Source organism: Asterias amurensis, chromosome 11, assembly GCF_032118995.1.
Source record: "Asterias amurensis chromosome 11, ASM3211899v1".
NCBI classification, from domain to species: Eukaryota; Metazoa; Echinodermata; class Asteroidea; order Forcipulatida; family Asteriidae; genus Asterias; species Asterias amurensis.
This window is the reverse complement of record NC_092658.1, coordinates 2247260-2265816: the sequence shown is the minus strand read 5'-3', so window position 1 is coordinate 2265816 and position 18557 is coordinate 2247260. Positions and strand designations below refer to the sequence as shown.

Below are 18557 nucleotides of genomic sequence, written 5' to 3'. Positions count from 1 at the left end.
ATTCATATATTTTTTTGTGTGATTCATATATTTTATATGTTAATATTTGTATAAGTCAATAAAACAAAACACTTTTGAAAGCCATTTTTGCATTAATCCCTCGTTATTTTAGTGTGAAAAGGGTGTGCAAGTCCGAGGTGTGATTTGACAGAAACTTAAATATCCTAAAAATTTGAGTTCGTCTTTTCTTTATCTACAAAATAAAATCAAGAACTTCAGGTTGCCATGTTTGAGGGGTTGTGACTAACACAGCAAACTGGATTTTTTTCTACTGAAAGGAAAACAAAAGATCATTTTTTCAACCTCTTGCTCTTTTTCAAGACCAAATCAAGACCAAATTTACAGTCGTGCAACTGTAACTTCACAAAAAAAAGAGGAAATTACAAAATGTCAATGATTTTGTGGAGTATTTTTTAATTTTGCATGTTGAAACTGACTTTAGGGTTGAAGGAAAATTTTCAAGAACCCCTTTCAGGAGCGGGGCCTAGAGCTCCAAAGCCCTCCAAAAAGTATGAAAACCAGTTACCAGCCACATATCATGCTTTATGTTGTTTTTGACTTGGGCCCGAATTCATAAAGCTCATAAGCAAAAAATACTTTTTGACAAATTTCTTTGCTAAGCAAAAACTGAGTGGGACACCAGTCAACAATGTAACTTTTAATGTAATTATAGCTGGTAACCTGTTTCTGTTAAGAATTACTTTTCTGTGCTTAGCAAGTTCTTGTGCTAACAGGATTTATGAAATTGGGCTGTGAGAGTAAAACGTTCACAAATAAATGTGTGAAGCATAACTTCCTCTCCTGCTGTTTTGAAACTGAGCCAAGATCCCTTCCATGCAAGTTAAATAATCAAATTTCTATAACTGTGTCCGACTCGTATCACGTTTCACCAAGTAGATGTCTATCGTTGGTAGGTAGTGATTCAATGGTGTCCTTCGTATCGCTGAGTTTAAAGAGATTGAAGATGACTGGTATCCGTGCCAGGTTGGGGTTCTCCTCTTGTAGTTTCTGGAGCCACGTATGCAGCGTTTCTTGTGAGTTTTCGTTCGTCATGCACATTGCAAATACCGGGCCTTCTGCATGTGCTTGAGGAGCATCTGGGGAAAAGGAAACAGATTCTAGTCAACTTGGATATACAGGTGTTTATGAGAATTATTTTTAAAATGGATAATATTTCTAATCATATTAATCAATATTGTAATCATAATCATAATCATAATCATAAACTTAATACAGCAAGATTCTAAGAAAGACCCATGAGATCTAAGGCTACATACGGGACGTAGCTCAACTCAGGGGAGTTACCAGTGCAAAGGAGAATGTGATCTTACTTTTTGAAGAGTAGGCCAATTTTCTAATAATAATAATAATATTAATAATCATAATAATAATAGTAAAAATTGATTTGTAATGCGCCAGTTCCAGACAAAGCTGTTCAAAGGCGGATGACAATATACAATTAAAATATTAAACCATTAAAAATCACCTTACATATTATGACCAAGAGAGGGAATCAAATCTAAGTTACAATATAAATATACATTGCAATGTTTAAAATGCTGAGAACAACCAAGAAAACTAGACAAAGAGACAACCTAAATTAAAAGCTCAAAAGTGAGCAATGCAACACAGATCAAAGGCGCAATGTACAATAACTAAGTAAACCATTATAAAATCACATTACACATTAGAAACAATAAATACTGAAATAGGAATACCAAAGCAATGAAGCTTTGTTCAACCCACAAAAAAAACCCACATAACCAAAGTGATCTCAATATTCACAGTCAGTACATGCAAAAAAAGAGATGTTATGAAAGAAAACAAACACACCAGCCATCGATTTCACAAAGAGTTAGGAATTGTCTTATCTTGAGTTAGGACGAGTAACTCTTCCTAACTTAGGATTAATCTTAGGGTTTGCATGCTACAGTGCAGGGTTGGGACTCGTCCTAAGTCCTAAGATTAGTCTTAAGTTAGGAAGAGTTTTGTGAAATTGACAGCAGCTCTTCCACAAAGACACTTTTGCTTGGTGTACTTGGCACTTGCGCAGCACTGGCACTCTACGTGATACACTCAGGCCTAGACGTGTGAACAAGTCGTTAAATATCTGCGACAATGATAGTGTTTCGAATCTTTGCGATTCCCGCGACACTGGTGGTCGGCAGCCAGTAGCTTCGCGTGAGAGTAGTGATCTCGAGAGGGCAGTATTCGAATTGCGGAAAGCTGAATCATAACGCCAACACCATGACTCGACTATCCCACCGCGACAGACCATTAACAACTTGTCCCATATATTAATGGTAGCAATCACATCCTGTTGAATGGTCAAACGAAGTTATGTTCACACCCTCATAAATAAATCACATAGAACAAATAATATTCTTAAATGTATTCCTTGTCATAACAGGGAAGAAATTACAAGGAATAAATAATGGAAAAAAAACCCAAGAATGTTGCACAGTAATTAGTAGTTCACAGGGCAAGTTGAGAAATGGTGTTTACTAGCCTGTAGCATTTTTGACTAGACAATGCTCCCCAGGCTAGTGTTAAGGGCAAGCCCTGGTATGTACCAAGTCTCAAAACACCCCTTGGCACCCACTGCAATTGCTGTGGTGCCCTCTGCAAGGTTCAAATTCCTCACATAAGTGCCCCTTACCCTTTAAAGGTGAAGATCAAGACTTGATGTACAGTATACACATTCGCAAACTAAGACATTTATTTACATTGCAATTAAAGACCTACCTTCCGTTTTCAATTCGTCCTCGTATACTGCAAATGGGTCACCTCTCAGCACAAAGTACGTCATTTTGGTGCTGCGGAGCCAGAGGTGGAAAGCGCCCTCAACATAGAGTGGTCTTATCGGATTATGCTCAGCTAGGAGTTCTTGCTGCTCTGGACTCTGGATATTTGCAATGAAGTTGGGATTCTCTGATTCCGCTGAGCTGCCATTCAGCTGGAAGGGAAATCGGAAAGTTGATGCACAAAATTCTTTTTTTTTTACATGTTTTCTTTTCAGTAGCTCTGATCTTCAACGGCAGGATATACTTTTGGTAAATGTCAAAGACAAGTGTTACTCACTCGGTATATCCCACCATCTGCAGAAAATACAAACCTGAGACAATTTGGGCTGAATGTGTTTACCCAAATCCCATGATCTATCTGTTATGAGGAATGCCCATTGTTTTATACTTTTAGCTTTCTCAAGTCTTCCCTCTTCTTTTCCTTTCACTCTTTCACGCATCTTACCGAACCTTCAATAGCTCATAACCTTGTTTTGGAAATTGCACTAAAAAAAAACTACAAAAACAAAACATCTATATTGCAAATTTCTTCAAAACATTTCGACTTACATAAAACACTTTGAACTTTGCTTCATACTCAGCAATCCTCTTGAGACCCAGCTCGGACAACTTGACGGGATCATTGGGTATCTCCTTCGGCAGTGGGAAGGGGTTGATGTTGCGGAACTTGGGGAACCAGTACATCATGCGCTGGTACTTCTTGACCGGGTGGGCCCTCTTGCCGAAGACAGAGATGAGGATTTCCTTGGTCTCGTTGTTTGGAAGAACGGCTGAATACAACAAGAGAAAATATTATTACTATTTTCTTTTTTATAAGTATTTTTTATGAGAGATTGCTTAACATCACAAGGCTGGGCGACCACTTCAGCCGATTTGGAATATCAACCCACATCAACTACCACCAGAGGCACTTTGCCACCTACTCCTGGGCCTGAAACAGAGTAACCCTCTCCACCGTCCATTCTTAGGCTAGGAATGGGTATCATCCACTAGAAGCTCGAATACTACAGCAGAACTTTAACCAACAGTCATGGTTAAGTGCCTTGCTCAATTGGAAGAAGTGCCATGACTGGGATTTGAATACTCTGCTGCTGACATCACCAGAGCTAGGGTCCAGTACACTAGACCACTTTACCATGACACGCCACACGCTGCGTTAATGCGCTTAGAAATGCCAGTATTAAAGATGCTGTATGTCAGATTTTTGTCCCCAAACATTAAAAAATAGATTTTTTTGAGTGAATGGTATTTCAAAGAGTATCACCCACTCTAACGAAAAAAAGTTTAACTTTTACTTTTAATGGTCAGGAACCATGACAAAAATTTTAAACGTTTCTTATAAAACACATAAATTAGTCACGTGATATATTGTTGGGATCCCGACAAAAACTAATTTTGAGCACTTTATTTCACTGCTACTAATAATTGGCGAACTTTTTCGAGCAATGGCTCAAATGAAAGCTTGTAACTTTCTCGACCCCCCATCAAAATACCTACTGAATTTTAAATCAAAATTTTTGGGTCAAATCGGCCAAAAATCTGACATAGCATCTTTAAGTGCTATATTAATGTTATTGTTATTATTAATATTATAATTTTTATAAATGAAAGGTTTAGATTTTTGTGCTTACTGTTATCCTCCATCATTTGAAGCACCTTAATGGCGCATATCTGTTGCTCAGGAAAGTGATTGTATATACTCTGGATGAGGTTCTCGGGGACGAACTTCCCTTTCGGGAACGTGTTGAGTACGGCGTTGTAAGCATCGACCTCCTTCTCCACTTTGAAGTCCTTCATGTGACGCAGGGCTGTCTCGATGAACTGGACGTGTCCCCGGCGTCGTTTGTCATACTCGGTGAATTTTGCCACAGCCTGAGATGGAGAAGTTTAGGTTGTTAGGTGACTTTTAAAGGAAAAATTTTCGTTTGTAATGACTCTTAAAATTAAGGCCACTAAACACTTTTGCTAAGAAGCCTACATCAGTTATCAATACTATAAAGCATTTCGAGAAACACTTCACATCAAAGTAAAGTTGTTGTTATGTTAAAAAGATATCAGTTTTGAAATGAAAATTTCACATGTTAGTTTAATCGTATTCATTAACATTTATATAGGATTAAAACAATCGAACAGTTAAAAAACCCAAAGGTATACTTTGCCTTAAAAAAAAAAAAAAATGTAAGTTCAAATACAATACATACATAATATATATAAAAAGCGCTTATTTAGAGATCTAAGCGATTTGCATCACAAATACATACATCAGGCAATATGAAACAGAACAAATGACAAAATATTTGGTTATGCAACGATATGATTTTTGAAAAAAGTTCTTGAAAATGGTGCTTCCCTAATATTCATATTCATTATCAGAAAACACTTATTTCTATAAAACAAAACCAACAATTTAATGTATAAGTATAAGCACGGTGTACAGGTGTACAAGCCTACAACACAAATTCAAAAAGAAAAAAAATAGAGATAAATGCAAGAAATCAAATTAAAATAATAACAATCACTTAGCAAAGGGAGTGAATTAGAAGCAAATCCAATATATGGGAAGCCTATAGATGAGACAAAACAAATAGACCAAAAATACATCAAGCAAACAAATACATAGTTTAAAACAAGCGAGAATTAACTTAAGGGGTGAGAACAAAGCAATAAGAACATTATGGTAGTCGGAAGAACATTCCACAAACGTGGCCCTGCAACAGAGAAGGGAAATGGCACCAGACAAGTCGCTAGTTTGATGGTTTAAAAAAAAAACAAGCTTTCACGGTAAACTTTGTAGAAAGTTTTTCCTCACAAAGATTTTGGTCTAGTAAACTAAATTCTCATCCAGTAAAATGTTTTTTTCTAGCTACAAGCGTATTGCAAGTGTTCGCGCAAATGTTGTTGATCTTTGGAACGATTGGTGTGCACTACGCGATGTCAATATGGCGGCGCCCTGAAACGAAGATGGCACGGACTGTACATAAAATTTGATGAACTTTGATTTTGCTGTATGTATATCATCTTCTGATCATATTATCAACTTATGAACTTTGTTATTCCAAATCTGCATTATAAACCACTGAATATACACTGTAAATATTATGTTTGTGACAAAAAACATAATACCGCATGCTTAGCCGCCATTTTAAAAACCACTCGCCGACACCTCAGAAGTATGTTCACAACAAGGTTGCCAACATTCGCCAACGGTGGCGGCGAACAACTCATTCCACTTGAAATTGTTGGCTAACGTGCGCAACGGTTGGCAACGTTTGCGCGAGTGGAACGCACCCCATGTACATGTACATGCATTTTGTGAAGGCGCTTTATTACAAAGATTACACAAAATTTCACCTTCTTAAAAGTTTCTTTGTTTGCATCTTCTTGTCTTGCTTCGTCGAAGAGATTTTTTGATAAGACAAGAGAACTCTTCTGCACTCTGCTGGGTTGGAATTCTGATTGTCTGTCCCCGGCACATCTTGGTTGACTTGTATGAAGCGGCGCAATGGATCTGGTGTTACCCTAAAAATTGGGTAAACAAATTTAAAGATTAAAATTGTTTGAAATTTTTAATGGATGTCTAGTTGTTGCAAACTTACAATATATATACTGATTAAAAAGTGACTGACATCCTACTTGAGGCAATCGCCCCCACTGCCCCTCCTGGCCTTGGTGCCATCTTGATAAATTTACAATTTTTACAAGGAGAAATCACCTTGATGACATACCCCAAGTTATGTCGTTTCAAAAAAGAAGCATAAAACCTGCACAAACCCATTTATTTTTGAAATCTTATGTTTCACATGTTCTCTGAAAGAGTATCAAAATACATTAAACTCATTTTTCAAGATGGCGTTAGAGTCTTGTTATATTTGAACAAGAACCAATTCCCCTTTTTGCCTTCTTAGGGGTTTATACTCTTTATTAAAGGCACTGGACACTATTGGAAACTACTCCAAATAATTTCTAGCACAAAAACTTAATTGATACGAGCAATGAATAGCTGTTGGTAACATTGTGAGAAATGGCTCCCTCTAAAGTAAGACAGTTTTTGAGAAATTATTATTATCATTTTTATTAGATTAGAGAAGCAATATTCCACTTAAATATTTGAATTTGATCTTGAGACCTCAGAATGAGATTTTAAGGTCTCAAAATCAAGCATCTGAAAGCACACAACTTGTGTGCGTGGGTGTTTCTTCTTCCATTATTCTCTCTCAACTTAGACGCCCAATTGAGTTCAAATTTTCATAGGTTTGTTATTTTATGCAATGTTGAGATACACCAAGTTGTAATACTGGTCTTTGACAAATATCAAAAGTGTCTAGTATAGTGCCTAGTCTAGTAGCTTTAATGGTGGATGAAAATTGAGTGCAATGGCATCACAAAACTGAATTTGACCTTGGGACCACTTTTAAAAACAATTTCATGAAAATTCTTGGAGCAAACTACTGTGAGTGTGAGATAGGGGACTCACTTCATTCAAGCTAAGATGTTTTAATTGTTCCTTACCAAAATATTTGTGATTTGGAGCAACGATGGTGCTGTAAGTAAAGAACAATGAGGTAGACCTCTGGAAGAAATGTTGTAAAGAGCTCTCGAGCAAAATTTAATGGTTGCCATCATCTGTTGTAAATAAAAATAAAAAAAACATAAAATAAATAAAAGCTTTTAATTGTTTTTTGTTTAGGTGATCCTCCCGGCTACCTACCTCGGCAAACTACCTCGGCAAACTCCTGTCCTTGGACATCTGTTGAGTTGTCTGAACCGTCAAGTTTTCTCAACTTAGTGTTGAGTTGTCCGAACATGCCTCGTGACGCGAGTTATCCAACGTATATTCATATCTTTTCATCGTTTTCACTAAGTGTGTGTGTCTGTGTCACTGCGTGATTTAATTGAATTTAATTGAATGGACCATAGAGTAAGTCCTTACTCTATGAATGGACCCATTGTACATGCTGGAATATTTGGATAACTTTCCGTATTGCGCCACCACTTTTGCACTCATTTTACAAAAACAAAAGAGGATATCTCATAAAAATAATTTGGATAGGCCCTAATTGAATTTCATATCAAATGAAAAAGTGGTGGCGCCATCATACGGAAACTTTTCCGCATATTTTACTGTGATACAAATGTGTTATTTCTTTCAATTCATGTGAAATCCTAAATAAAAAAAATGTTCCAAAAAAACAATGTATTGAGTGCTGACCACAGAGTTAAATGTAACCAAATTCTACCTCCATGATATAACTCTATGGTATAATGGTGCTGACATACATAAATCCGTCTATTTCCGACACTTGATTTTATAACCAAGTCCAAGAATTGTGTCCTAATTTAAAGACTCCTTCCTAATCCTAACACATTCAAAACGTACAGAAAATTGTGTTTTATCTATTGAACAAACACGTCCCAGAAATTTCACTTATTCAATAGTATTTGTATTTAACTTACTTGAGAAAAACGACGTAATCTGCCTCTGACAAGTTCCGCCGGCAACTTTTTAGCTAAACCATGGACGTCGCCATCTTGAAATTATCTTTTAGAGGTCATAGGTTATCGGGAATTCCTGTATGCAAATTCAATGAAGTCACTCGCAGGTTGCTAAGATGCAATGCGGTTATAACAAACCTAGATGTCCTATTTGTGTCAAATTTGACAAAACGCCCTATGATATACCAGCGATTTAATAGAAAATGGTTTGAAAAGTGTGAATGGGCATGATTTTATTGTTAAAGTTTAGTATTTAAGTGTGAAAAACTTATTCCAACGTTGCGGAGTGATATTTTCAGGAGCCTTCCCCGTTGCTAACGGAATCCCAGACTCGGTTTGTGTACACATGTGAGTGTGTTTGCCTGCAGCGCAGCGATTGCTATGTGCTTTTGATCAATAAACACGTCTACACACCTAGCAGTACATCACCCTTCTGCGAGAAAAGGCACAGTAACTTTTGTTAACATGTTAAAATAGTTAGATTTCCGTTACTTTCCACTTGATTTTGACGTTTAAAGGGCAAGATGTCCAGTGGATCCGTTAGTCTTCTTGAACTGGTGGACTTGTCACTTGGAACACCGGAAATCGTAAATTACAAGGGTTTACGGACGGTTCTGATTGCGATTGTCGAGAACCTGAAACTCAGCGATGTGCGCGCCGACCTCAAGGAGGCCGACCGGGCGGAGCTGCTTGCGGCCGCCGCTGCTGCTTCCCCGTCCGGGTCGGACAGGGGGAGTGTGGAAAGCAAAAGTAATTTAATTCGGCTTCATAGTGCGGACTCTTCCAAGGAGGTACACGATTTGGAGAAGAAAGTGTCTCGGTTAGAATCACAAATTGAGGCCCTGAATTCGCTGCCGTCAAATGAGAATTTGAGGGCCCGTTCTACGGAAGGAATTAAACCGATGTCGGAGATGTGGCAACTGATGCAACTGCAGAAGAAGGCACTGGCAAATGAGGAAGGTGTATCCAAGGTGAATAATTTGCTTAATTTTATGAAAATAATATTAAACGTCAAGATCGTGTCTTTCTTAAATGGAGAAATTGTTGGGTTGATTTTGATTGGAGAAAAGTTGGAAGAGGGGGGCGTGGTGATGGATGGGACTCTTGGAGAACATCTTGTGAACTTCTTTTTAACTTCTCGCAGAAGATGTGAATCTTCTCGAAATGTTAAAAAGTAAGAACACATGAACTTCTTTTTAACTTCTCGCAGAAGATGTGAATCTTCTCGAAATGTTAAAAAGTAAGAACACAAACAAACCTCAAATGCTTTACCTCTTTCTGTCTGTTGGTCTAATTTTACTTAAATTGTTTTTTGAAGGTTTTATGTATGGCTGGTGATATTAGTGTTTACAATTAATTATTTCTTAATCTTATTAAAAAACAAAAATGAGAGAACTGGAATTGACTTGTAGTAGTAATTTACTAATATGGAGCGTACACTAGTGAAAGTGCACAATTCCGAATATCAAAATAGGAATAAAATGTAACATCGACTGCCACTTTTTTCATTCAATGACCAATCATAATTTAAGTGTGTTATTTTTACCAAGAAAAGATTTCACTTTTGGTCATAATGATTGAAAGTGGTGGTCAGATTTCAAATTGCAGAAATAAGGTAGACCTATATCTTGCTACGCTAGTGAAAATATGAATTTATGAGATTTACCAAATAACTTTATGTCTACAATGAAATGTAATAGTTCAATGAAAAAAAAAACAGGAATTAGTTTTATGCTACGCTAGTGAAATGTGTAAATTTCTGAGATTTAAAAAAGGGATTATAATTCCCATTGACCACAACTTTTTCTTTTATCTTAAATATTAAACAAAAATATTCAGATGATAGATGATAACATTTTGGGTCACAAAGAGAATAAAAAAGTGGCCGTTATATTTGGCTTCTGTAAAATTATTTGTTAAGATTTAAGAGATTTTCTGGTGATGTCTAAAAATATTGTTTGTGTCACAGTAACCAATAAAATCCAATTTATAAAGTAACAAAATTGGCGAACATTTAGAACGACAATTACTGAAACTGTATTAACAAAAATTTAAAGTGGCATGAAGAAATTATGTGGATGTAAAACAAAAAGGTAAAACAGCATAGAAAGTTTTCATCTTTTCATATGGTTATCACACCAAGTTATCGCCATTGATGACTTTCAACTAAAAAGCTGGTTCAAATTCAGTTTACACAATTATAATTTAAACGACCATAATTTTATTTACTTTTCAATCGAATGTGACCCCCTTAGCTTGAACACTTCAAAACGGTGTGCCCATGTAGTCCCACAAAAACTGTGGCCAGTTTAGTGACGCTGAATGTCAATATTGATAAGGCATAAAATATTCATGTTCGATCTTCTATTATCGTGTTTGTCTTCCCCCACCCTGAAGGCCACATTACACAATGAAACACCTGTAAGTACAGCGGATAGGGTTGTTTACAGAGGGTGGCTTGTTTATCTCAGATGAATACATGATCTATACATGATCATCAGTAATCAATACTTCATGTCAATAAAGACAGCATTATGTGGTAACCAAAGAGAAACTTGTGTAATTTAAAGTAAATTTGAAAGTTGTATTGCCTCACTTCTAGTACATTTTAAAGTCAACCAATGTTTTGGTGTTTTGATCCCCTCCAAACAAACAAACAAACAAACAAACATCTATAGGCTAAACAAAACAAAACCAAATCACCCCTCAACAAACAAACAAAAACTTCTAGTGGCAACTTAAAATTCCAACAAGTTCTTGAAAAATCTTCATACGCCATACAAAAATCAAAGGGTAAAAGTAACAAAATATTTATAACTAGTTTATGACACTATTTTTAAAATTAAATTGCAATATGATTTAACATTTTAAAATAAAAATTAATAGGCCTAAAGTATAACTTGTTAGATAATTGCAAGACCATACAGTAGTAACACAGTTAAATCCTTATGAATATCAAGGTCACTGGGACTGGCCAAATTACCTCTTTTTAACAGGAGCAGCAAAAAAAACGACGCTTTATATATGAACATTGACTACAACGATCTTGTTTGAAAGATGTAAAACATTTTTCTCATGAACACTCCTTTCTCTCTTAGTACTCAGCTTGGTCGGCCAATGTTTTGCTTTTAAATTTTAGAATTTATATCTAGTCAAAAAAATTTTTCAGTTCGTCATTGAGTTAATTATGATTAGTTTATTCACCAGTTGTCATTGACTTGTTTCCATAGCAACAAGAAAACTGACCTGTCTTATCATTAAACAAGGACACTTTTGGTTTCATCCATCCCAAACAGCCCTTTTATCTTAAGTATGGGTGTTTACTGTTAGATTTGTATTGTTAGATTTGCAATTTCAGTAATCTTGTTTTCTCTTCAGATCTACGCTAAGCCAGCTTTAAGATAATCCTTTTATCCAACTTATTACAGCCCTACCTATGCTTTAATCTGAATTAATCCTTTAAGCCATGCATCATCATTATAGTCCAATGTGTTAACAGAAACCTGAACATCACTCCAACAAGATTAAGTGTCGGGAATTGGAGAGATTTTTTCCCAATTTTTTAAAAGGGGCCTCATCCCCAAGTCAAATACTTTTTTTAAACTGAGTGTGCGGGTGCAAAAGAAATCATTGCTTGTATAAGAGTTTGTGATAAAAATAAGCTTAAAACTACTTACTAATCAGAAAGAAATATGCCTCGGGCTCAAAATCAAAAACTTACTTGGTAGTGAGCAATGGAGAGCTGTTCATAAACGTGATATAATGGCTCCCTCTGATGTAACGTAGTTAGTTTGGAGTGAAGAGGTAGTTTCTCAGTCAAGTATCAAGGACTTCAGGCCCGACGCACACACATTTGTGCAACAAGTTTTTTCTTTTCTTCTTTCATTAATATTTTCTTGTAAATTCGATGACCAATTAATTCAATACTGGTCTTGGACAATTATCAAAGGAGTCCAAAACTGCAAATAAATTGCCTCATGGTTGGACCTAGCAAGGTGTTCATAACCCACTGTACTTTAATACAGTTCAAATTGCAATAAAAAGTTCTGCATTAATTCAATTATTTATGCAGAATTTAAATTGTCTCTGACTTCGTATTAACAATTTCTCTGCATCCAGGGATAAATCATTCGGCCCTGACATTTTCAACAAATCCCTCTCTAACATTGGCAGAGGAACAGAGAAGGCGTTCATAATTCCCTCCCCCACTTGCATCAGGAATTACATCCTGTTCATAATACATGTGCAGTCAGCTGAATTATTACTGCCACTCCAGGCACGCACTGTGTACATATTTTGTTAAAGGTAGCGTCGTGCTTCGGCAATGAACCCAAAAGAAATTGTGTATTATCCGAAAGGGAATGGTAGTAAAGCATCCTGTAAAATTGTTTCGTCTGATGTACCCTACTGTTGATAAGAAATCAATAAATCTACTGGGAATTTTCCAGGGGCCGATTTCACAAAGAGCTAAAATTGATCGTTACTGCAAATCAGTCGTAGTTGCTTAGTAAAGTGTGATGTCACAATGCAAATCACTATGGTGATACTGAAAATTTGTCTTATGATGGATTTTATTGCTTTGTGAAATCGAGCCCAGGATGGTCATTTGAATGCTGCTGGGGCAATAATATGGCCAGAGATGCGGTGGGTACCCACTGCAGTGCCACCTCTTTTAACATGAATGGATTTAATTTTCTTTATGAAATAATAAACCGAGGCAGTTTTGTTTGTGTTTTCTTGATAAGTAGTCATTGCATTCTAAAGAAGACAGTCAGAGCACATTTTAATTTATTATTTCCCACCAAGAATCTATAGCCTTAAGTCTTTGTCTTTCAGAGATGACTTTTATTGTATCTTTGGTGACTTTTTGTTCATATAAATCAGCATTATAAGTTGTCTAGTTGGTGTAACACTGACTCTAGAATTTCATTGGTCGTGGGTTCGAATCCCACCCATGCCTGTTTTTTTTTAACAGAACTCAGGAAAGTACTGAGTATTAGGTGCTAACACACATATGGGTAAAACCAAAGTGAATAATATTCTTTATCCCCGATGCAAATTTAACATTAAATCAGCATTACATTGCCAGAAAAAACAAAAACGATGACCCCGCCCTTAAAATGATCACTGTCAAAAAACTACTATCCTCAATCAATCAGTACATCCTGTGTGGACTTTGTGTCAGGAAGAAATACGTATGAAAAACCTTTATCACGCAGTACGATCACACCTGATACTTCATGGAGGCAATGACGATGATTTCCCCCATGCCCCTTGTTGCCTTGGTCCCCTTGAAAAGTTATCACCTAATTGGAAGATTTAGTTTTTGATAAATGACATACAGTGTGCTTAAAGGCAGTGGACACTATTGGTAAAACTGTCAAAGACTAGCCTTCACAGTTGGTGTATCTCAACATATATGCACAAAATAAACCTGTGAAAATTTGAGCTCAATCGGTCATCGAAGTTGCGAGATAACTAAGAAAGGAAAAAACACCCTTGTCACACGAAGTTGTGTGCGTTTAGATGGTTGATTTCGAGACCTCAAGTTCTAAATCTGAGGTCTCGAAATCAAATTCGTGGAAAATTACTTCTTTCTCGAAAACTATGGCACTTCAGAGGGAGCCGTTTCTCACAATGTTTTATACCATCAACCTCTCCCCATTACTCGTCACCAAGAAAGGTTTTATGCCAATAAATATTTTGAGTAATTATCAATAGTGTCCACTGCCTTTAAATGAAGGTTAACTATTTTAAGAAGAAAACAATTTAAATAATTTGTAATATGGGAGATAAGTTTTTGATAAATGATGGAGGTGAAACAAAGTTAAAAAAAACACCAAAATATTTTAGATGAAATTATAAAATATTTATAATAGAACACCTGTCCACAGATCTTTTGAGATTTTAAATTGATTTTTTAGAGTGAAAATGATTGATTAAAATGCTCAATCTCAAAATCACTTCCTTTGTCCGGAAATTAATGATGCCAAAATGTCATATGCAAGGTTTACGGTTGCCGTCATTATAGCAACATCGAGATTTCCTTGGAGGGGGGTGGTCATAGAGCCCCCCCCAAAAAAAAGGGTTGAATAAGGTATTACATTCTTGAAGTAACGCTTTAATATTGCCTCAATAAAATAATTATCTGCTTTAGTAAAAATGAGCAGGATGCCAGTCAAAAACATGTGAGATTGGTATTTTAGCTAAATTTAAGATGGTAAGCATAGTTTTTTGTGCTTAGCTACTTTTTGTTCTTCTAGAGCAGTATGAAATTGGGTCCGGGTCAACCACTGTACTGAAAAAAACCTAGCTTGCTCACTATTATTATTTTTCAACTACAATTCCCACTTGAAGTACACACCCGCTTTGTTAAGAGTCCATTATTTCATTCAATATTCAGTCCACTGCAGCTAATATCAACAAACTCAATCAATTAATAGGTCCAACAACACACAATGCAGCCTAGTAATGATTAAATGACTAAATATTTAACTAACTTGACACCTTGTTTGTAGTAGCTGCCCCTGCGAGCTCAGGTATCATGTACTTGACTTGTTTCAAATTGTGTTTTAGTAACCTAAAACTAGGTGATTTACCCAGCAAACTACAAGTTAAGATTGATTCTTTTGTTCTTTGGTACAAGGGTCTTTTTCTTTTAATGGAGTCTGACCTGAAATAAATGTGACTGACAAACAAGAATTTAGAAACTCATAATAATGTGATAGGTTAGTCTAATGCCACAAGTGTTTATAAATAGGTTTTAGATTAATTATTTATGACTTTACCTGGAACCTGCTTCACAATACATAGGTTCTTTTGTCTGATCAGACACTATTAGTAATTACTCAAAATAACTGTTGGCATAAAAACTTACTTGGTAACAAACTGAAGAACTGATGATAGTTAAAAAAAGCATTGTGAGAAACGGCTCACTCTGAAGTAATGTAGAAATTTGAGAAAGAAGTAATTTTCCACTAAAATATTTTAATTTGATTTCATGAGGTCTCGAAATCAAGCATCTGAAAGCACACAACTTCGTGTGACAAGGGTGTTTTTTTCTTCCATTATTATCTCACAACTTCGACGACCAATTGAGCTCATACGTTCACAGGTTTGTTATTTTACGCATGATACACCAAGTTAGAAGACTGGTCTTTGACAACAACCAAAGGTGTCCAGTATCTTTAAATCAAAAGTAAAGAACTTTGTAATTAAAACTCAAAGAAAGTGTGGTGAGGTACGTATATTTTGGATTTTGATTAAAGGAACTTGGTATACATCTGGAAGTTGCTTCAAAAAGTATTGGCAATGCAAACTTACTTGGTAAGATTTCTTTAGCTGTTGATAATGTATAACATTTTGAGAAAACAGTCTCTTTCTTATGGAGAGGTTTTAGAGAGAGGGATTCAAAAAATCAGAGAAGCGTTTCAAACTTTCTGCATGAAACAATTCTCAGATTGTGTATTCAAATTAGCGGATTATTCTTCCTGCGTGGGCATAACCACTTGAAATAGACCTACATGTAAACAGCAATATCTCTAAAATGCTAGACCATCTTTTGAAATGAAAATTTCACTAGTGAGATTATGATATATGCAATCAAATGGTGAAAATAAATGTAAAAAAAAAATGCATACTTTGCCTTAAAGCCATTATACACTTTCGGAACAGAAAAAATAAATAAAAGTTCACAGATTTACAAATAACTTACAGGGTTTACAGAAGGTAATGTTGAAAGACTTCTCTTGAAGTATTATTCCATGAAATGCTTTACCTTTTGAGAAAACCATAAAACAATTATCAATTCTCGATAACGAGAAGTACGGATTTTTTTTAAACACATGTCATGACACGGCGAACCGTGCGAAAACAAGGTATGGGTTTTCCCGTTATTTTCTCCCGACTCCGACAACCGATTGAGCCTATATTTTATTATTGTTATTTTATGTATAAGTTGTGATACACGAAGTGTGGGCCTCTGGACAATACTGTTTACCAAAAGTGTCCAATGGCTTTAAAAAATCACACTTGAGTTTTTTCCCAGCAAAGATTCCTAGAAACTCTATCATGGTCAATTTCATTTCCTGTTGGTTATTAATAGTGGCTTCTTATTTTAGCGCGCATATTTTTCACTCAATGACGCTCCAAGGCACTGAAACATTCAGTGTTTTCCTGTAAGGTATGTGGGACTAGGTTTTAATTATGAGATCTACTCCTTTACCTCAAACCATGTTATGGTTTATAATGTTTTACAGTGATTTTTTTTCATGACAATTTACATGTATTTTTGTATTTTTTTGTATACAGTTAATGAGTATGGTTGAAGATCTTCTCGGAGATTTGTCAGCCCTAAAAGAAAAAGTCAATGGCTTCGGAGGAGAAGTTTCAAACTTAAACGACAGGCTAAGCAAGGTAAAGTATAATATAATTTGGAAATTATATTTGTTTACCTAATAAATCAACTTGTGTTCAGTGTTTGGTTATTTTTATATATAAATATTCATATTTTCTTATTGTTAAAAAAAAGTGGATTATCACAGATTGCTCCAAACTTAGAAGTTATTTTGATCAACAACAAGTGACTTCTTGCTTACTTGTGACTTTTGTTTTAAGAGTAGTATTGGAAGCATTTAAATTATTTGAAATCATCTTAATTGTTACCACTCCAAAAAAAATATTGGAAATTTTTTGTTCAGTCAAACTAACAATCCCTCTTTGAAAACAGAGCTGCAAAATCTCTCTAAAAATAAACTAATCTTTCCCTGTTCTGATGGACAAATTTGACAATATCCCTGATTATGCAAACTTTGTTCCTGTTATGTTGTTCAAAATCTCCCTGATTGCAAGATACAAGCATCTGTCAAATAGCAAACCTCTTTAAAGGCAGTGGACGCTATTGGTAATTACTCAAAATAATATCATCATAAAACCTTTCTTGATTACGAGTAATGGGGAGAGGTTTATATAAAACATTGTGAGGAACAGCTCCCTCTGAAGTGACGTAGTTTTTTATTTCCCTCAAGTTTAGAATTTGAGGTCTCGAAATCAAGCAACAGAAAGCACACAACTTCGTGTGACAAGGGTGTTTTCTTCTTTCATTATTATCTCGCAAATTTGACGACCAATTGAGCTCAAATTTTCACAGGTTTGTTATTTTATGCATATGTTGAGATACACCAAGTAGGAAGACTAGTCTTTGACAATGTTCACTGTCTTTAAAAATAATCCACTTACAATTAATTACTTTTGAGGTTGTTATTTAATTTTCAACCCCATAACAAAAATCTCCAGCATGCCGTGCCGGTCCAAATCAATACTGTACGGCAAACTCATTACTGCCTCGTTAAGGGTTGACGTACATGTAGGTTTGTGTTGTGTTACTAATGACATTTTAACTGTTGATTTAATTGATTGACGTTTTCAGGTGATTTCTAATGAAGACAGAATCAGTGAGAGATTACAGAAGCTAGAGAACTCAACGGCGAACAAAGATAAAATGGATGAACTCCAGAAATTAATGGTAATAAAATCATCAAACAAACTTCTGCTCTTATATCTATGGCCCTTTTCGAGTTCATAGCTTTGGCTTTGGATTCGGCTTCAGGCTCCAATCTCTGGTCTGAATCCCTGAATGTAACTAGCTCCGGTATAGTCAAAACAACTAAGGGGCCTAGCTAGCCTGAGCCGAAGCCGAAAACTGTGGATTCGAAAGAGCCTTTCTTTTTAAAGACAAACTGACTGGAGTGGGACTTAAATGTGTGACCTCTGGATTAACAGGCCGTTGCTGTACCAACTGAGCTTTCTCTAAAGTTTTCCTCCCACATCTAAAACTGCAGTTTCTTCATCATCTTCTCTTCTCATTTGGCTCTTATTAGAGCGTTGAGGATATTTATATCTTTGTTTGAGGTTGCAATCAGTAGCCACTCAACCTACAAATGCCGTATAGCCAGAGATTACACCCAAGTTTTTGATACAACCTCAAGACGCTAAAGCATGGGAAAACATTGAAGATGAAATTTTAACGAAACAAATGAACTGAATGGTTATCAACACAATAATAGTTTTTTCATACAATAATCCTCCAGAGAAATTTATCGATCCTTAAAATAATCCCAAAAGAGAAAAAAAATGCATAATTTTGAGAGCCTCAAATTTACCATTACTTATAAGAATAAGCCCAATATGAACGAACATAAAATCCCTATAAGAATTAAAACCTCTCCCCCTCCCCCTAAAATAGGACAAAAGAAATTGATG

At 35.7% G+C, this 18557-nt stretch overlaps 2 protein-coding genes across 4 annotated transcripts in view; one reads left to right on the top strand and one right to left on the bottom strand.

Moving 5' to 3' along the window:
• Window positions 1-23: 23 nt before the first annotated feature.
• On the bottom strand, window positions 24-8333 carry LOC139943906 (evolutionarily conserved signaling intermediate in Toll pathway, mitochondrial-like). Its single transcript, XM_071940791.1, has 7 exons — window positions 8259-8333; window positions 7314-7427; window positions 6156-6323; window positions 4436-4676; window positions 3354-3574; window positions 2746-2956; window positions 24-1097 (listed from the first exon to the last, which is right to left on the bottom strand). Exons 2-7 carry the CDS (start codon window positions 7425-7427, stop codon window positions 880-882), a joined length of 1173 nt encoding a protein of 390 aa, XP_071796892.1. The 5' UTR covers window positions 8259-8333; the 3' UTR covers window positions 24-879.
• Window positions 8334-8620: 287 nt separating this feature from the next.
• LOC139944658 (uncharacterized) overlaps window positions 8621-18557 on the top strand; it is a 30119-nt gene continuing 20182 nt past the window's right edge. For 2 of the 3 annotated variants that reach the window (XM_071941725.1, XM_071941722.1), the window contains exons 1-3: window positions 8623-9268; window positions 16608-16712; window positions 17725-17820. In XM_071941725.1, coding sequence (XP_071797826.1) covers window positions 8822-9268; window positions 16608-16712; window positions 17725-17820 — 648 coding nt within the window. In that variant the 5' untranslated portion in view covers window positions 8623-8821. Of the gene's footprint in view, window positions 9269-16607; window positions 16713-17724; window positions 17821-18557 lie in introns of all 3 variants that reach the window. The other variant, XM_071941723.1, reaches the window with a different exon arrangement.